Here is a 20,777-nt window from a genome sequence, read left to right on the forward strand (position 1 = left end):
TTTACTGTTAAAAGTACTTATTCAAATGATTCTATTTATTGTTAACTATAATTAAGATTTTACATTATAATTATGATAAATATCACAGTTTGCAGAAAACTACCTTGCTTTTGGAGAGGTCAGTGGTCACTACGGAAGTAGTTGTACTGGAGCGAATACAGATAGCTTGCACCCTATTTGAACATCGAGGTAAGTCCAGTAAAGTCCTTATCACGTTAGAGTGTGTACTTCCAATTTAAATAGTGCTTTTCAAACAGCACAGTACAAATAGTACTTTTCAAACACTTTCTGATAAGACCTTTGTTAAAGTCTAATTTAAAAAAATTAGGAGACTAATTTGCCATGAAGTGTTTTTGGAAAAACTGTACTATTTTTTTATTATTCAAGAAATAATGTTTGAATAACAGCAAATGGCCATGAATGTGTTTCAGGGAACCCTGAGGACTACTGCATTGTTTGCTCTATGTTAGATGCTGAACACAGCATGTTTGAAATGGTAAAAAAACAAACAAAAAAACCCCCCCACACATAAGTCTTATTATCATTACTTGCTAATCACGTTTAAAATGTTATATAATATTATTTACCAAAAAGAATATGAGCCATTTATTTTTCCTTTCCAGGTGCAGTGTGATTCTTGCCAAAGATGGGCACATTTTGAATATGTAAAATATAAGGAGAGCAACCTAGAATATAAATGCAAAAAATGTGAGGAAAACATGTAACAACTTCTAATAAAAACAGCTGTCTTTTCCCCTCCATTTCTCCTTATATTCTGTGTTAACATTAGATGAATGTGTGCTGGAAGCATGTTTTGATAGTGTGATTTGGCCATCAGAACGTCCTATAGATATGTACAATGGAGGCATAAACCACGTAAGATAGCACGGATCGATAGACATGACTATAAATTTACTCTACGGTAGGATGTTTTGACAAACTTGGACGTTTTGTCAGAACACCGGCAGCAGCCCAGGAATAAAGCCCCCTAAGATCCACTTCTCTCTGAGGTAGCACAAGAAAATATAGGAAGATATTTTCCATATTTTGGTCTATAAGTTGATTCCATTATTTTTTTTTTTTTGCTCCAGTTGCTTATTGGTACTCTGCTTTTATTTCAGTGCAATGAGACATTAAACTGCATAATTGTCAATAAAAAACAGGAAATATTGGGGTTTTCCTAAACTTTTGACTGGTAGTATATGTGTGTGTGTGTCATCAACAACCATAAAAGGCCTTTTCTTAATGCAAACAGAGTTGGTCCTAGCACTGAACCCTGTCGAACTCCATAATTAACCTTAGTCTGTGAAGAGGACTCCACATTTACATGAACAAATCTATCTATTAGTCTATTAGAAAGATATGATACAAACCACTGTCCCACTAAGCATTGGATGTCAGATAGACATGCAGATCATGTCTATATTGGGTCGGTCAGTCCATGAGCAATTCTGGACATCTATATAGCGTCTAAACTAGGTCCACGATTTGGATGTCCAACGATGACCCAACTTGTACGTCAGTATGATGCTCAACATTTGAACTTTGGACTGGGTAATATTTTTGGATGTCATGTGGACGTCTATGACAATGTGAATTGTGAACTCATCCTTCTTTCTTTGGCACCTTTACAACAGATTATGGACTGTCAGTCTTGTTTTGTAAATGAAAAGCTTATCAGCCAACTCATGAGGTGTTGTGTGTCTATAGGTTGGCTGTTTTGTATGTCTTACAACTATAGTCCATAGTTCAATGTCACTTGTTCAAGAGAACATGTCTGCTCTTTATGGTAAACACCATCACTGTGTGATGGAATATTGAGTATTGTAAAGCTGGGTTTTTCTAAACCAGTTTTGTCTTTGTCAGGTGGTGTGTACTCTACAGTTTGGACATTGAGTGAGGTGTCCTTCCCTTTTAGGAGCTAAACCACCTAACAATCTACATGTAGTGATCTCATCGTCTTTCCAAACCCCAGTCAAATAAACAGTAGAACTAAACTAATCTAGATTAATGCCTGTGTTTACAGATGTCTTTGAGAGTTAGACAGAGGCGAAAATGCCAGAAAGAACTGGATTAACTCCTACGCCATTCTGTCAGTGATGGTGAACAAGAGGGCATTGAAAATGATGATGACAGTGCACCTGTTTAATGGACAAAGTAAGCCAAGTCCTCTTGGGGAGTATTTAAAAGACTTTGCGGCCAAATACAAAAATCTCAAAGAATCACAAAGACAATGGTATGGTTTATATAGGCCAGACTTACAATGTCAATATTAATGCTCTGATCTGTGACGCGCCAGCAAGGTATATCTGAAATGTGTTAAAGGTCATACTCCATATAAGAGTTGTGAAAGATGATCAATCAGAGGTGATCGTGTTGGTAGAAGAATAGTTTTCAGGGAACAGGATTGCACTTCTCGAACAGATGAGGGTTTCTTCATAGTGGAGTACAGTAACCATAAAACTGGTATCAGCCCCTGGAATTCCTTGTGTTAGCTCATTTGTCTTAGATTATATGCATATTGTTTGCTTGGGAATAGTTAGGCACCTGTTTATTTACTTGACTCATGGGCCAAAAGTCTGTTGTTTATCTATGAGGCAAAAGAATGTAATTTCTTACAAAGTAATTGCAGGAAGAGGGAGGATCCCAAATGAATTTGCTCAACAAATGCGGGTTTTACACGAAATAGGTGGAAAGCCACTGAACTATGTCAGTTTTTGCTATACACAGGTCCTGTGGTATTGAAAACTGCTGTCCCCCGAAAGGTGCAAACATTTCTTGTTCTTGACTGTATCCATGTCGATAATGCTAAAGTCAGATGAGTGGATTCGAAATGCTTATCGTCAAACTTTTTTTCATGTGCTGTGGTGACCTGGCAAGACCTTTCCTATATACAGTGTACATGGACTAATTCATCTCCATGAGGATGCCAGCCACTTCAACTGTTCCTTAAATTGCATTTCCTGTTTCCTATTTGAAAACTACCTGCAACAAATCAATAAACATGTGAGGAGTGTGAGAAGCCCCCAGTGTAACCTTCATCACTCTTCTCTGCATGTCCCGACTCTCTCAACCTCTCCCTTTTTACTTGATCCATTAGCTTAACCTGGACTGCCTCTCTAATGTAGTTATTAGTCACTCAAGTCGCCTATTCATGTCTGTCACCTCCACCTCCGCATTGTCTCTTTTAACATGACAAATTGTGAGTTGTTGATTAGGATTTGTGTCATTTTCTCTGAAGTTGAACCATTTGCTTTGTATACGTCTGCTACATTGGTACTCAAAATGGGCTCCATGTGCTATCGTAACGTATTGGGTTCTAAATTGGATGCCAACAGGTCTGTAACTTTGACAGTGTACAAATGGAACCTAATGGAACGGTAAAGTTGTAAAGGACAAAGAGAACCCTCAGGATGAGTGGATGACTGTTATGGCCTGTCTACGGGTGGCCAGACCACTACATAAGGGTGATTCGTCCTTGTCAGACCTCAAGCAGCCACATCACACAATGGGTGTGATCAATCATTTATTTGCAATATGTTATTTTGTTAGGTTTTGACAGCAAAGAGGAGCGGGCTAGAACTTCAGGGTAGACTTAATACTAAAACAGGAAACTAAAATAGCCTATCAGAAGGCTTTACCAAACCTACCTAGTCAAAATAAACAAACCAAATTAAAACAACTTACTTCCCTAACTAAGATAAGCAGGAGAAAATTATAATCAAAATAAAAGGCAGTCCACCCCTACAAAGTCCTCTATAAAGCATGCAGCACTAGGAATGTTTACAAAGGTCTGCTGGTTGGGATGAGCCTTGAATGAATTGCAGTCCATGGCAGCATCATCATATAGGTCACCTCCAGCTAACTAACCAATCCGTATCATCCGTCTTCAGGATACACCAATCACAGAGAGGCACCTGCACACTGAGATTTACATACTAAACAATAATCCTACAAAACAATGACAATGACATTCTCGTTAGTCAAAATAAAAATTACTTCAGGCAAGTTTTGCTTGGATGAATAACAAATTCAATGTATTTGAAAGTCAAAATGTTCTTGAAATTTTTTTCTTTGTTTTGTGACACCTACAACCTGACCAGTCAGACAGAGGAGGATGACGATGAGGAGGTGATTAGACTGACGAGGAAGCCCAGTAAAAAAGCATTTCTGGAGGGTTTTCAAATACTTTATACATCTGAAATATAATATTGGTTTACACAAATTTTAGACACTGATGATGGAAACTTTTTTTGCAGAATTTTCGGATGAGGAAAGTATCGAGTGTAATGGGTTTTCTCTACGGAGTTTATAATTCCAGTTCCAAAATAAGTCAAATTCTCTAAGATTATGATTTTTTTTTTTTTTGCTGGATATGCTTAGTTTTACTTTAGTACCTTTGTATAGGTGTCAAGCTACCCACCGTCCCTACTGCAACAAAGAAGCTCCAGCCCAGTGACAACAGCATGTTACGCAATACTTGCCAGTACTGGTAACAGCTTAAGTACTGGTGTTGCGTAAACCATGAGTCACAGGCTGATGGATGTGTTTCAGCCTCTGAAAATAAAGCCATGTCTGTCCCAGCTGAGCATAAGATCATGGGAGTAGTTACAGGCTTATGGATGTGTTTTAGCCTATGAAGATAAAACCATTTCTGGCCAGGCAGATGGCCTTGTGGAAACCTTCTCGGGCCTGGATTAGTGTGCTTCCAGATTTCAGCCCAAGGAAATATCCAGTGAGTATCATTTTATGCATTGCCCCAACGAGGTCAAAAGTCAATTCTAGACAAAGTGTTAGTCACTGCTTTAGAATCAAGTTTGGTAATGATTTTTTTTTTTTACATACAATGCAGTAGTTACAAGCTCATCAAATGTTTCAGACTTGTCTGGCTTAAGGCCCTTTCACATAGGATGCTGCATGCGCAGCACTGGGCTCTGAATCCCATTGAGTGAGGAGTACTTGTGCATTTAACTGGGTTGAACTTTGACTGCTATTCCCTGTGATGTACCATCGCACAACCAGTAGAAGCAAAGCCTACAGCTGCACCAAGTTCAACCAAATGATGAAGGAAAAACTTGTACCTATCTGATGTGAACTTTTTGACACAAGTTTACCTGCATATATCGGGACCTCCAGAGCTTTTGAGTAAGTCATTCCTGTCAGTCTGGGTACTTCAAGAAGAAAACAGCGTTGTGGAAACGACACACTCTTCACTAGTAGGGATAGTTGCAAAGCTTTCTTCTTTATAACATTTGAACATAATGCAACACAAAAACTCTTGTAGAGGATACAAAGTCAGAGATACATGTTTTGAAATGACAACAAGAAGGCGCATCTAATATATGTAAAATGGCCGCAAAAGGAAATTTGATGATGCCGCAACTGAAGAGTACATCAAGATGCATGTGCACCTCAAGCATACACTTAAAAAAATGGAGGTGGAGTATTCACTCAGGACTGATAAGCACATCCTACAGTACTTTGAACCAGAATTGTTTTTCCCCATGTTTACGGAGTAGCACAGAGCAGCCTGTAGCAGTTTTAAGTTTTAGGATCTCTACAATGTCTCTACATCTCAACTGGTGCCATGATGCAGTTTCAAGTTCTCTGTTCAAATGACAACTCTCAGTCTGCGCATGTCTCACACATTCATGCATACACACACACACACACACACACACACACACACACACACACACACACACACACACACACTTTTCCCCAATCAGTTACATTTTTCCCCTCCATAAGCCTCCTTTACACTTTGTGCCCTGGTGTCTTCCTTTATCAGTGGTGTTGAACTCTCTCTGGCTTGGTTTAAGGACCTATTAAGGCCAGAGCAAGTGTAGGTTTTGTAAATAGACATATTTCAAACCACTACACAGCATTGTTGATGACAACCAGGATCCCTGTTTATTAGTAGTATTATTATTTTTAATAAAGGTTCAAATGAGGATATTAAATTGTAATTTATTTGCAAAACATTGTGTATAACTGTTAACCTTGATCCAGAGGGTGGAGGGCATGTTTTCTGTACCAGTTAATTTTGCTGTAGCTTTTGTTTCAACAGATAGTTTAAAATGAAAATGCATTAAACCTTCATGTGCATCCCTATCATCCGCTACTGAGACAGTCAAATTAAGTTATTGGAATATAATCTAGTCCCATTTCAGAAGGTGGCATACTGTTCCAGATGATTTTCCACCAGCAGATGATAACTGGAGATGCATGCAAAAGTGTAAACAGAGCTACAGAAAAATTTACTGGTGACCTATAGAAAATATGTCCTGGTCCCTCTGGAAATACGGGACTACTACTAAAACAACCGCTGTAACACTGACAGTTACTGACCTATTATAGTCACTCTATAAATGCTGCCCATTTAAATTTTCTTACCTGTAAACACTGCCATGTCCACTGGAATCCAGGGAGACTGGATTCTGGAGTCTTCCCATACTCCTGTTAGTGATCCTCCATCTGAATGGATGATAACAACCGGCCCATATCTATGGGCTGATTGCCATTAATAATGCCCATTGAATGGACTGACAACATCCAAAGTGGGTGGTTCACTATGTAAGACCAAGTAGATCTGGTGACGGGGTATTTCAGTTGTGCATAGTGGAATTCAAATGTAGGTGTGACTGAGAGGGATTAAGTAGAATCTGTTTTGTTGAGCTCTTGGATGCTAAAGGTGTAAAAGCATACAGTTATTGGTATTATCACCCTCCTGACACACAGATTTTAATGAACTACTTCAAAAGAAAAAAATTCAAATAATTTAAATTTGGAGGCAAAATATAAAGAAGTGAAATCTTTGCACAGTATTGTATCGGTTACATCTTCTTTTCAGCCATGTTTTTAATTTTTTATTTTTTTAATCATTTGGGTGGCACAGCTAAATTAAATACCAATGCTACAGTTAAACTATTTACTAGTTAACACCCTTGTTTGCTTAACTAATATTTACTTAGTTGCATGTGGGTATGTCAATGTGTAATTCAATATTTAGTTTATTTTTATTATAATAACAAATTCCTAACTTGCAGTTGGCGGATGATGTAAATGCTCCTACAAAGGTACATAAATGCTGCGTGTCCTATCTTTTCCCAGACACCTTGCTATCAGATACTGGCTGTGTAGCTTTGCTGGATTGTTCTAACAAGGTAACGCTTAACTTCTTTGTTCGTATCACAGCATAAACAGAAGAAATCATTTTCTACTATTATTTGTGTATAATAGTAGAAGAAGATGTTGTGTATAAATGCAATAATTATAGTGGGTGAATTTAACAATGATGTTGAAACTGCATCTTGTGTGTCATAAAACTGAACATTGAATCATATTCCTTAATAATATTTACATTTAAAACTATTAAAATGCACACACTGGTGCAGCTCTCCACCATTACTGAAAAATTCTCAAAACTGTTGCTGTTGTAAATTAGCTATGTGATTATTAGCAGATTAGGTTTACTTGAAAAGTTTGTGTCAGGATTTAGTGTACATCAGAAACAGCTGCTTTTACACTATTTATATGTTGCTTCCCTGTGGCAATATCTGTATAAAACAGTAAAAAAAAATCATATTATGGGTCTGATAAAACAAATTATTTTAGATTATAAGATTAGTTAAACTACAGGCATGGGTTAAAAACATGAAACTGACTATGGATGCCCTAACTTTGGCTTCCGGTGACACTGCGAGAAATATTTAGAGCTGACTTCTTTCATATACACATTACTGCTAAAATAAAAAACTTTGTGTCTTGGAGTGATGTTGAAAAACAAGTTGATACATCTGTTAAAAGCATGAAATTGTGTTTTTGTAAAACCTACCTGAAGTGCTTTCAAGTTCATCCAAAACATCACAATGAGAGTACTAACAGCAACCTATACTTTTTTGTTAGTGTAAGTTCTTTTCGCTTTTCTTTCCAAGTTCCTTAGATTATTCCTTTTCCTCCCTGTTTTTTATTGTTTTTATGTTTTTATGGTTCATATTTTAGTATGGTTTCATGTAATCTTTCAATTATTACTTTAAAAAAATTGTGACATCTCATAAAGCAAATATTTTCATTTTTTGCATTGTGTGTTTGTTTTGCATGCACATAGTATTTCTTAGACGAGCAGTAGAAATACACCAGGTGCCCTGTTTGTTCTGTCTGCTCAGCTCTTCACAAACATCATGCTCTCCTCTGGACTCGGCAGGAAGTTCCGTGAGTACAACAGGCTGATTATTTACATATAAAAGCTTTTCATAAAGTCAGAGGGAAAGATTAAGTGTCACTCTTCTTAAGCTTTTTATCTTTCAGAGGTACTTGAGATGAGGTGCTTTCTAATCCTTCTGCATAAAATACTTATAACTATAAAATAACTTAGAACTTTTCAAATGTAATTAATGGATTATTAATTATTTACAAGTAGCTTGTAACAATTTTTAGGTTGAATTTTAAATCATTAAAACTCAAGAATAACGAATATTTTTTTCTTCTCTGATTTTCAGTTCTGGGAGTAACATGTTTACTCATGAGTTCAGGTAAATGCACATTTCAGTCACTTTTATCCTGTGCCATTTTTTAACTTTATAATGCCACTTTCAGCCATGCTAATAGATTTTCTGAACTTATACTTTCACTCTGATTACATGGGACCTTTTATTTAAATCCTGTCTGTTCATTTTAAACCATGTAAGAAACTCTGAGTTTAAACACAAGCATCAAGCTGTTAGGTGAAATTGCGCAGGGAGCTGCCTGTGTTGACTGTGACTATCACCAATAAACGTGGGTGTGTCTCCTGAATCAACAGCAGGCCTTACCTCCTCTCTTGCTGGATTCTGGATTCTGATACCAAGTACTTATACTGATAACTACTTGCAGCTGATGGATCCTGTCCTGATTTAAGGCGTGAATGTGTCATCAATAAGCTGAAAATGAATGTTTTTTAATGACAACCAAATGATGTTATTTGGTGTCAACTTGTATTCTGTGAAATGTGCCATACAAATAACTGACAGTAAATGACAGTTAACACAAGATGATTATTATGTTCATGTCATGTTACGCTGTGTGGCAGGCAGGACCCAAATGCAGGACTCGTAGACACGAATGGCAGATTTATTGCACTGTTGCAAAAACATACTAGAAACCAAAATTCAAAAGCACTTTGGGTTTTCAGTTACTATATATAACATTTACTTACTATTGTGTAAGTAAATAGATGGAATTTTTATTTGGATATTTATTTGTTTAAAAAAAGGCAGGAAAAAACTATTAAATTGTGACTATAAAATTAGCAACACAGCACTTATTAATACAGCAAAGACTCATTACATATGAGATGATTTTAAATTTCAGGCTTTGTCAGAGTTGTCACTGAGACCACCGTGTACCCACAAAGAAAGCCCCCCTGCGACAGCCAGATCTGCCGCTTGAGCCACGGTAAGAAAAGCATACTCTGTATATGAAAGATGTACAGACCTCCTGGGTTAGAAAAGTGGAGCTAATATGGAAGTGCCTTAAGCCAGCAAAAGAAGTCCAGTCCAGATGCTCAGGCATTGGCTCAAATTTTGTACTCGTAAGTTGAAACACACACACACAGCCAGGGAAGTTGAGCGCAGAGTTTTACACATAGTTTTTTGCTTTGTATCTGTAACCAGACTTTAAAAATGTAATTTGTGTAAATCTTTTTTACACACACACAAATTCTCATCTATAGATACACAAACATAAAATTTTCACATATTTTGGTTTACAAGGTTACAAAACCCAGTTCACAAGTACACATTTGATTTACAAGTACAAAATATTTATGACGACAATTTGAGCCCATACCAGTACAATGTCCACACAACTGCAGACACTGCATCAATCCCTGTGTCACCATCTTTTCCCCTTTTCCCTCACTTGGAAACAAGACCCAGTTACTTAAACTCCTCCTACTGGGGGGAATCTGTCCCATTGAACCAATCAATCAAAAAGACCACACCCTTAATAATGGAAACTTTACGCTTTCGTACAATTTAAACTGGACTGTTAAAAAAAGTTCACCCCACACATATAGTTGTTTTTTTTTTAAATAGCTATTTACAAAAACAATATAGTTAGTAATAGTGACCAAAACAGTTTTGTTTATTTCTGCTGTGTAAAGTTGGACATTTTATTATGGCAGTAACTGACTGTGGGAGCCTCCGGTGGATGTTCAAGGAATTGCAGGTTTTATGATTTTAGCACTGGCTTCAAGTTTTTAGGTTGAACTTTGCTGTTGTATTTTTTTGTTTTGTTTTCTTTTGGGTTTTTTGGATTGTCCATTCACCTCTGTCCAAATAAGAAAAAATAATATTTTCATCTACTAATAAATAATGATTTGATATCAAAGACAGATTAGACAGTTAGTCTATGCCATTGAGCTCCACTGTTAGCAAAAATCAAATTTTTTAAGTGTTATGTCACTTGTTTTGTGTCAGAGAAATTAAAGAAATTGCTGAAAATGAAACTATTTATGTCTCTTCTTTTAGTCCACAGTGTAACATGCGAAGGATCTCAGGCAAACCTGCAGTGTGGTGAGGGTTATTTTTTGTTTGTTTGTTTTTTTTATTGTTGAATTAATTTGTTCGAAGTGCAAACATGGTTATACTTTAATCCCTTCCTCAGGTGAAGGGCAGGTTTTAGTCATCCATGGAGCTGATTATGGACGCCATGACAAAACCACATGCTCTGATGGACGTCCTGCTTCTCAGCTCCAAGTTGTCCAGTGCTCAAGTCCCACGAGCAATGATGTTGTAGCTAAAAGGTACAGATTGACTATTTTTGTGTAGTTTTACCTTCTTTTTTTGACCAGATTACACAATGTGCAGTATGTTAAACCCTCTGCTGACTCACTTTTTATCTGCATTCAAAGCTGTAATGGGAAAAACAGCTGCACTATCTCGGCAAGCAACTCTGTGTTTGGAGACCCCTGTGTTGGCACCTACAAGTACCTGGAGGTGGTTTATACTTGTCAGTGTAAGTACCTCAACCAGTAACGCACAAATTTTTGATTTAACTCAGTTGGGTAACACCTCTGTTACTGAGACTTAAAAGTGAACATTCAGTCATTCAGCTCATGTCATTTCAAACGGCATTTTTTAAAATCCTGTCAGCTGAACCTAAACTAGGGCATAAGAACACATTTAGATTTCATTTTTGGATTTCAAGATTGTGCTCCACAATCAAACTCAACTTTATCCCACTTTTAAAAGTTAAAAGGTGAAGAATCAATAATTAAAAATGTGAGGTGCAAAACACAAAATCAAATCCAAACCAAGAAGGAAAATGTTGCAAAACTTACAAATTAAATCTGTGATCATAAACTAATATTTAGTCTACACAATAATTTTTAAAGTTTGAGATTTAATGAATGTGATTTACGCTTTTCTCTCAGTCCAGACTGTAACATGTGAAGGATCTCAGGCAAAGCTTCAGTGTGGTGAGTTTTTCTTTTTTGCAACTTTATTGAATTCATTTCAGTGAAATGCAAACTTGTTTATAGTTTAACGCTGTGATCTCGTCCTCAGGTAAAGGGCAGATTTTAGTCATCCACAGAGCAGATTACGGACGGCATGACCAAACTACGTGCTCTAACTTACAATCTGACTGTATGCTCAGAGATGTCCTCTGCTCAAGTCCAGAAAGCATTGAAGTCGTAGCTGAAAGGTGCAGATGCTGACTGTCTTTTTTTCACCTTTTAATTTTCTCCCAGATGTGCAGTATGTCAAACGTCTGCTGACTCACTTTTCATCTGCATTCACAGCTGTAATGGGAAAAACAGCTGTACTATTTCAGCAACCAGCTCTGTGTTTGGAAACCCCTGTTTTGGCACCTACAAGTACCTGGAGGTGGATTATACTTGTCAGTGTAAGTACCTCAAACAGTAATGCACATACAACTCCAAAAAAAATGCTAGCAAACAAAATATTCACAATAACCATCACCTTTAGTTTCATCCAGTGGGGTCAAACCTCTCTAACTAATAATGGACATTCAGTCATTCAAATAATACTACTACCACTAATAATAATAATAAAAATAATAATAATAATAATTTTATTTATAATAATAGTTTATTAATAAGGTGCCTTTTGAAACATCCAAGAACACAACAATACAATAAAACACATAATAGAGATGACACCATGAAGAACAATAGAAACAAAAGCACAAGTTAAAATTTACAAACAGTGGGTTCACAGTGAACATGCAGATTTGAACAGATGGGTTTTGAGTTGAGATTTAAACTGGGGGAGAGAACCAATATTTCTTATATCTGGGGGTAGAGAGTTCCACAGCCTGGGAGCAGAGCAGCTAAAAGCTCTGCTTCCCGTGGTGGTGAGGCGGAAAGAAGGCACAGCAAGCTGGATAGAAGAAGAGGATCAAAGTGAGCGGGCAGGAGAAGTAGTGCTTAACAGGTCAGAAAGGTAAGGAGGAGCACGGTTATGAATGGCCTTGAAGGTGAGCAGAAGAAGTTTGTATATTATCTGGAATTTCACTGGGAGCCAGTGTAGTTCCTTAAGAACAGGGGTGATGTGCTGAGGGTTCTGGTAATAATGCGGGCAGCGGCGTTTTGAACCAGTTGAAGCTTATGGAGGGATTTTTGGGGGAGACCGTGCAAGAGAGAATTACAGTAGTCAAGGAGGGAGGTAACGAGACTATGGATAAGAATGGTAGTAGACTGGGTGGAAAGAGAAGGACGTAATCTGTTAATGTTGCGTAGATGGAAATAGGCAGAAGGGATGAGATTATTGATGTAAGATTTAAAGGATAGTGAACCGTCTAGGATGACAACGAGGCTCTTAATCTAAGGTGAAGGGAAAACTGTGGAGTTATCAATGGTGAAAGAGAAATGACTTGCCTCCAATAGGTTGGGTTGCGGAGGGGCGGACACACCTGAGCAGCATCCGCAATCACGCCTCACCGGCTTAAAACAGAATGAACTAGGCCTGTTGTTGTTGATGATGTGTGTAGGCTGTAGCTGAAAAGCTGCAGCCGCAATAAAGAAGTGTACTGAAAAGTGCGAACATGTGGTCCTGTCTGTCCTGCAGCGTTTACAGTGGTGCCGAAACCCAGGACTGGGGCACAACAGACCCGACTGTGGTGTATTCATAATTGTCCCTGGTACATTTGTTGTATGGGCTGTATGTGTTTATTGTTCGATTGTGTAATTACATGCTACGTACTGGCAATGCATGCTGGGAGGCGGTAATAAAGTAGGTAAAGAGTTGGTCTTACCGCACACAGTTGTCCCGCGTACTTATTCTGATTCAGAGTAAGAATCACAGACCGACCACATGTTCGCTCTTTTCAGTGCACTTCTTTATTGCGGCTGTCGACTTACACACGCGGCTGCAGCTTTTCAGCTGATGCTGCTGAAGCGCATATTAACGTAATTGCCGCGCATTTCTTTGTTCCGCCGTAAAAGTGATTCCGATGTTAAATATTAGTTCTGCGTGACTTTTCTGACAGGAAACTTGTTCCCCAATGTCAGAACTCTGCGCCCCATCAGTGGGGTGCGCCACACACTTTGAGAACCACTGCCTTAGAATACAAAACGCCTTGAAGTGACTGCTGACTTGGCAATATTTAAATAAAACTGAACTGTATTATAAAAGTTAAAAGATGAACAAACAAGAAACAGGAGAAAATTTGAGATGCAAAACATAAAATGACAGTAAAAATAAAAACAGACAGAAGAAAATAACAATAATGAAAACATATTTTGCAGGATGCAAAATAATTTAAGAAAAGATGAAACAAAGGAGGAAAAGGTTGCAAAAGAGTTCAAGTTACAAATTAAATCATGATATAATAATCAATCTGCACATGAATTATGACAGTTTTTAATGTGTTTCTAATGTGTTTTGTGTTTTTCTCTCAGTCCAGAGTGCAACATGTGAAGGGTCTCAGGCAAACCTTCAGTGTGGTAAGTTTTTTTGTAACTTTGTTGAGTTTGATTTATTGAAATGTAAACATGGTTATAGTTTAATGCTGTGATGTCTTCCTCAGACAAAGGACAGGTTTTAGTCATCCACGGAGCTGATTATGGACGCCATGACAAAACCACGTGCTCTGCTGGACGCCCTGCCTCTCAGCTCCAAGTTGTCCAGTGCTCAAGTCAGACGAGCACTGATGTTGTAGCTAAAAGGTACAGATTGACTCTCTTTTTGTGTAGTTTTACTTGTTTGGTTTTCTTTTCTTTTTTCGACCAGATTACACAATGTACATTATGTTAAACCCTCTGCTGACTCACTTTTTATCTGCATTCAAAGCTGTAATGGGAAAAACAGCTGTACTGTCTCAGCAAGCAACTCTGTGTTTGGAGACCCCTGTGTTGGCACCTACAAGTACCTGGAGGTGGTTTATACTTGTCAGTGTAAGTACCTTGAACCAGTAACGCACGCATGCTAGCGATAATGGACATTCAGTCATTCAGATCATGATAACCAATAGGACAGCTTCTTTCTTATCCTGTTTTGCTTTGTTAAAAAGGGATTTTGGAGAATTCGCAGGTAGTACTTATTGTTTAAAATATCAGTGTATTCTGTTGACAAGCTGAAGTTGAACTTCAGGCTTAGTTAGACCTTTGTATACAAAGGTGATGCTTGGTGTACAGTGAGTGCCTATCTGACTGCTTTTAAAGTAGTGAGGTATTTTTGTTAGTTAAGCCACTTAGGACTGATCTATGAATTATTCAAACGTAAAAATGCTCCGAAGTCAAGGGATGAACCACTATTGTGTCTCTACATAACAGATGACCTAGTGAAGAACCAATTTTAAATTGCATCTCCAGAAACTTTGTTACTAGCGGCCAGTCACAAAACACATCATTTGTTCCCATTTACTTAGGTGAATGTATAAAAAATGCCAACGAAAGCACAGTTTGACAGATGTAAAAGAGAAATTTTGTACCAACAAGGTGATTCCTAAAGAACTATTATCTGAAATATGCCACGTGTCTTAAAAAACTATGAAAAATAACATGTTTCAACAAAAAAAGAGAAGGCAGGGTGGAAGGGTGGCAGTCGAGAAGCCATTCCTAAGGAAGGGAGCCTGCTTGAAAAGGCTTGAAAAGACAGTTTACACAAAAACCAACATGATGAAACCAACTGAAGTTTTGTATGTATGGAGGAGGTCAGGAGAGAGGTACAACGGTGAGTGCTTACAGCCATCTGTAAAACACAGGAGAGGTAGAGATGAAGCCTACTTAATGAGAAAGCCTGCTTAACAGGCTGTGCTGAAGAAAGCTTCATGTGTATTGAGGGTGAAGAACCTTTCTCTTTTTAGTATAGGCTTTAAGTTATCATTGCTTTCAGCACGACAGATTAATTTCCTTTAATGATATTATTGGATGATTAGCATGAAGCATTTACAAGAATAAAGTATAATCAGTAAACTGTGTATTTTATCCCTTTTTAGCAAATGAATTATACTCACAATAAGAATGAAGGGTGATAGAGAGAGTCTACCACTGACCTTTCTTATGTTCTTATGTTGAGGAGCAGGTATGCAATATACTGTATAAATCTGTGCTAAAATCCAACAAGCCTACACAGAACTGTGTTGCAGTGGACTCAGGACAGTGTAGGGACTTTGATGGGTTGTTTCATATACACATACTGGAGTTCATGGTGTTAGATGACACTACAGATCCAACAATAAGACTATATAAATTGTTGTAATAACAATGTAATCCTGAAAAAAGAGGCTATTAATTTCCCAAATATTAAACCACATGTCACTAAAAAAGTTAAAGATTGCATCAATAAAAAGTAGAGACTTAGCTGGTGGTGATTCTGATAGTGTGAAAATTAATTTGAAGCCATTTCAGTTGGATTTCAGAAATGTTTGTGACTGATGGCCTGTCTGCTTCTTTATTGAAACACTGCTCAGTGAATTAACCGATGCACGGTGCCCTTTTTTCCAAACGTCACGCAGTTTGCAAGTTATGGTGAATATCTAAAATCAGCTGCGAAATCAAAGTAAACTTTATTTCACCTTTTAAAAGTCAAAAGATGAAGAAACAAGGAAAAAAAATGTGAAATGCAAAACAGAAAATGACAATAAAAATTGTAATGGCCAGAAAAATAGATTTCAAAGGTGATAATCATTTTATTTAAAAACAATCAATTATATTATGCCATACATATAATTTGGATTCAAAGGCTCAAATACAAAATACAGGATGTCAAATAATTTAGGAAAAGATAACACCAAGAAGGAAATTTTTCAAAAGAGTTCAAGTTACGAATTAAATCAGCATATAATAATCAATCTGCACATGAATTATGACAGTTTTTAATGTGTTTCTAATGTGTTTTATGTTTTTCTCTCAGTCCAGAGTGCAACATGTGAAGGGTCTCAGGCAAACCTTCAGTGTGGTGAGTTTTTTTTGTAACTTTGTTGAATTTCATTTATTGAAATGTAAACATGGTTATAGTTTAATGCTGTGATGTCTTCCTCAGACAAAGGACAGGTTTTAGTCATCCACAGAGCTGATTATGGACGCCATGACAAAACCACGTGCTCTGCTGGACGCCCTGCCTCTCAGCTCCAAGTTGTCCAGTGCTCAAGTCCCACGAGCAATGATGTTGTAGCTAAAAGGTACAGATTGACTCTCTTTGTTTAGTTTTACTTTTTTTTTTTTACCAGATTACACAATGTGCAGTATGTTAAACCCTCTGCTGACTCACTTTTTATCTCCATTCAAAGCTGTAATGGGAAAAACAGCTGTACTGTCTCAGCAAGCAACTCTGTGTTTGGAGACCCCTGTGTTGGCACCTACAAGTACCTGGAGGTGGTTTATACTTGTCAGTGTAAGTACCTTAAACCAGGGGTGTCCAGCTCCAGGCCTCAAGGGCCGGTGTCCTGCAGGTTTTAGATATCACCCTGGGTCAACACACCCAGTGTAAGTGCCTTAAACAGTAATGCACATACAACTCCAAAAAAAATTCAGCTAGAGTCCAAAGCAGTCTCAGGGACCATCCTCATTGATTTCACTGAGTGGGGTCAAACCTTTGTGTCTGAGGCTTAATAATGGACATTCAGTCACTGAATCATGACATCTTACTGAACAAACAAAAAATGTGGAAATGCAAAACAGAAAATGGCAATAAAAATATGGCATTGGCCAGAAAAATAGATTTTAAACATGGATTCAAAGACTCAAATACAGATTACAGGATGTGAAATAATTTGACAAAAAATGAACTTTAATAGCTGATTTGAAGATTCACAAAAGATTCAGGTTTTTTGCCTTTAGTGGATAGAGACAGTGTAGATAGACAGGAAAGCAGGGACAGAAAGAGGAGAAGAGATGCAAACCCAGACCCACTGCTCTCCAGCCATACGGCATATGCTCGCCTGCTCACCCACTGAGCTAAACCAGCACCTGGATTTGTTTAAATTAGTTGTTTAAAAAAATACAGGTGTACTTTTTTTTTTCAAAAGTCTAGTCAATTGACAAAGGACAAATAGGAGGATATGTAAACACAGGGTTAAGTGGGAATTAGACACCACTGAGCAACAAGAAATGGGTGCATGTAATTAACACAGCTGAGGAGAACCAAACAGGAGCTTATCAAAACCCGAATAAAGACATAACTAAAAAAAAAGGCAATGAGCAACCAATACTAAATCAAGGAGACATTGAAACATTAAAATAAATACTGAAAATGGACTTGAATGGAGAAATTAATGGAGAACAGAGTAAGGTAAGGTTATAAGAGTGTGGAAAAAAAGCAGAGAGGAAGGCAGCAAAACTTCAACTTCAAGATATTCAAGAAAAGTTTACTTCAAAGTAGAGCAGGAGATATACAAAATACAACTGGCAATGAAACACAAACACATGAATGAGACAGAGGGAACATTCAGGAGACATTCAGGGGGCAATAAGTAAAATAAATGAGTTCAGGTTTAAGCTAAGGCTTCAAAATTACAAAAATTATACTCATCCATTGCATGTCAATCAAAACAAGAAGCAAAATGTAAAATAATATAAAGAACTGAGGCTAAGGAAGAAAAACAAAAATTAAAAAGCAACTTTAAATCTTTTCTTTCTTTTCTAGGAAAAGATTTTGCCATCAACGCATCGTGTAACATCTGAATGTCACATCCCCTCCGGTGATGTCACCTCCACCAGAATGTCAAGCCTCGATGACATCACTGAATGTGTTAAAAAATATGATTTGGAAATAAACACAAATAAACACATATCCTGAGCATCACACAGTGTCACCTGTTTTTCTTTTCATTTCATTTTCATATTTTGTTTAATTTATTGATGAAGATAAGAAAATGCAGTAAAGTCACACACGTATGTGCCAGTCACATTCAAAAACACATGTACATCTAGACGGTATACACAATCAAAACACTGTCAGCGTGACAAATAAAAACAAACTCAAAGGATATCACATGGATAACATACAGCTCTTGTTAGAGTCCCTGTTTTTATTCCCATCAAATTTCTTCCAGAATCGCTTGGATAGTGAAGGTATCCTTGTGTCTGTCTTGATGCCACAGTTTCAATATCTGACTGCTTTTAAAGTAGTGAGGTATTTTTGTTAGTTAAGCCACTTAGGACTGATCTATGAATTATTCAAACGTAAAAATGCTCCGAAGTCAAGGGATGAACCACTATTGTGTCTCTACATAACAGATGACCTAGTGAAGAACCAATTTTAAATTGCATCTCCAGGAACTTTGTTACTAGCGGCCAGTCACAAAACACATCATTTGTTCCCATTTACTTAGGTGAATGTACAAAAAATGCCAACGAAAGCACAGTTTGACAGATGTAAAAGAGAAATTTTGTACCAACAAGGTGATTCCTAAAGAACTATTATCTGAAATATGCCACGTGTCTTAAAAAACTATGAAAAATAACATGTTTCAACAAAAAAAGAGAAGGCAGGGTGGAAGGGTGGCAGTCGAGAAGCCATTCCTAAGGAAGGGAGCCTGCTTGAAAAGGCTTGAAAAGACAGTTTACACAAAAACCAACATGATGAAACCAACTGAAGTTTTGTATGTATGGAGGAGGTCAGGAGAGAGGTACAACGGTGAGTGCTTACAGCCATCTGTAAAACACAGGAGAGGTAGAGATGAAGCCTACTTAATGAGAAAGCCTGCTTAACAGGCTGTGCTGAAGAAAGCTTCATGTGTATTGAGGGTGAAGAACCTTTCTCTTTTTAGTATAGGCTTTAAGTTATCATTGCTTTCAGCACGACAGATTAATTTCCTTTAATGATATTATTGGATGATTAGCATGAAGCATTTACAAGAATAAAGTATAATCAGTAAACTGTGTATTTTATCCCTTTTTAGCAAATGAATTATACTCACAATAAGAATGAAGGGTGATAGAGAGAGTCTACCACTGACCTTTCTTATGTTCTTATGTTGAGGAGCAGGTATGCAATATACTGTATAAATCTGTGCTAAAATCCAACAAGCCTACACAGAACTGTGTTGCAGTGGACTCAGGACAGTGTAGGGACTTTGATGGGTTGTTTCATATGCACATACTGGAGTTCATGGTGTTAGATGACACTACAGATCCAACAATAAGACTATATAAATTGTTGTAATAACAGTGTAATCCTGAAAAAGGAGGCTATTAATTTCCCAAATATTAAACCACATGTCACTAAAAAAGTTAAAGATTGCATCAATAAAAAGTAGAGACTTAGTTCGTGGTGATTCTGATAGTGTGAAAATTAATTTGAAGCCATTTCAGTTGGTTTTCAGAAATGATTGTGACTGATGGCCTGTCTGCTTCTTTATTGAAACACTCCTCGGTGAATTAACCGATGCATGGTGCCCTTTTTTCCAAACGTCACGCAGTTTGCAAGTTATGGTGAATATCTAAAATCATTCTTACACCAGAGGCAACATGTCTGTAACACGTCCTATTGAGAACAAGGACTTTAGGGCTGTTGCACTAACATGTATAGTGATGAAGTGTTTTAAGAAAGTTATTGTGAAATAATCAAACCAAAGATATCTTCAAGTCTAGACCCGCTTCAGTTTGTAAACAGGGAGGGTTGCAGTGCTAAGGATGCCATGATAAATGTCATTCATTTAATAAAGGAAGCATTCAGAAGATCCAAAAGCTTATGATCAGATTCTGTTTGTTGATTTTAGTTCTGCGTTTGATTGTTCGTCCACACGTGCAGGCCCAAAACCCTTAAAATTTGCCTGTTTGTCCAAATTAAATTTCGCATGTGGGATAATAAAGTTTATTCTTATCTCTTATTGTGGCCATCCATCCATGTACTTTTCTGTGCAGGCCACTATTGATGGCCATTAATAATGCTGTGGAGAGGATAACAATGACAAGTCTAACAAATGGATTCTGAGTCAACTCATCCTTGCTTTTATGTATGTTTTATGTTCCTGACTGGCCAGTGTCAGTGTTACTGGTCTGGCCTAGTAAGGGCAAGGAAAGTGACATAGTTAGTTCTTACAGAACAATTGACCACGGTTCTAGATAAGACATGAAACCCCCAAACACATTTCTATTCATCTGAAGGAATGCAGGAGAATTTGCTATTTCGTGTGTGTGACAGTAGAGTACAGTAGGTTTGGTCCTGGTTCCTGCTGGCTGGATCAACGCTCTAGTAGGTCGAGACTTCACATGTGGAGACTGTAGAATATTTTTCAGTAAGAGCAATCTGGGGAAAAAACAAACAAGCAAACAACAACAAAATTCAGAATTCTGAACTTTTTTGTACCAGTGAAAAGTGTTTATT

General features: G+C 37.4%; 2 protein-coding genes across 2 annotated transcripts in view; one reads left to right on the forward strand and one right to left on the reverse strand.

Annotated features, from left to right (window-relative positions):
- The first annotated feature begins 7,113 nt into the window (after positions 1-7,113).
- Positions 7,114-18,224, forward strand: LOC100704312 (rhamnose-binding lectin). The gene is made up of 17 exons (XM_019349367.2): positions 7,114-7,166; positions 8,169-8,214; positions 8,502-8,534; positions 9,352-9,435; positions 10,512-10,556; positions 10,648-10,786; positions 10,895-10,998; positions 11,417-11,461; positions 11,550-11,688; positions 11,786-11,889; positions 13,907-13,951; positions 14,035-14,173; positions 14,298-14,401; positions 16,362-16,406; positions 16,491-16,629; positions 16,738-16,841; positions 18,093-18,224. Coding segments are annotated over exons 2-17 (1,302 nt in total). The 5' UTR covers positions 7,114-7,166; positions 8,169-8,183; the 3' UTR covers positions 18,095-18,224.
- LOC102079644 (deleted in malignant brain tumors 1 protein) overlaps positions 17,217-20,777 on the reverse strand; it is a 75,774-nt gene continuing 72,213 nt past the window's right edge. Inside the window, exon 28 of the mRNA XM_025901437.1 lies at positions 17,217-20,699. Coding sequence (XP_025757222.1) covers positions 20,643-20,699 — 57 coding nt within the window. The 3' untranslated portion in view covers positions 17,217-20,642. The remainder of the gene's footprint in view (positions 20,700-20,777) is intronic.

This window comes from Oreochromis niloticus, linkage group LG20 (assembly GCF_001858045.2).
Source record: "Oreochromis niloticus isolate F11D_XX linkage group LG20, O_niloticus_UMD_NMBU, whole genome shotgun sequence".
NCBI classification, from domain to species: Eukaryota; Metazoa; Chordata; class Actinopteri; order Cichliformes; family Cichlidae; genus Oreochromis; species Oreochromis niloticus.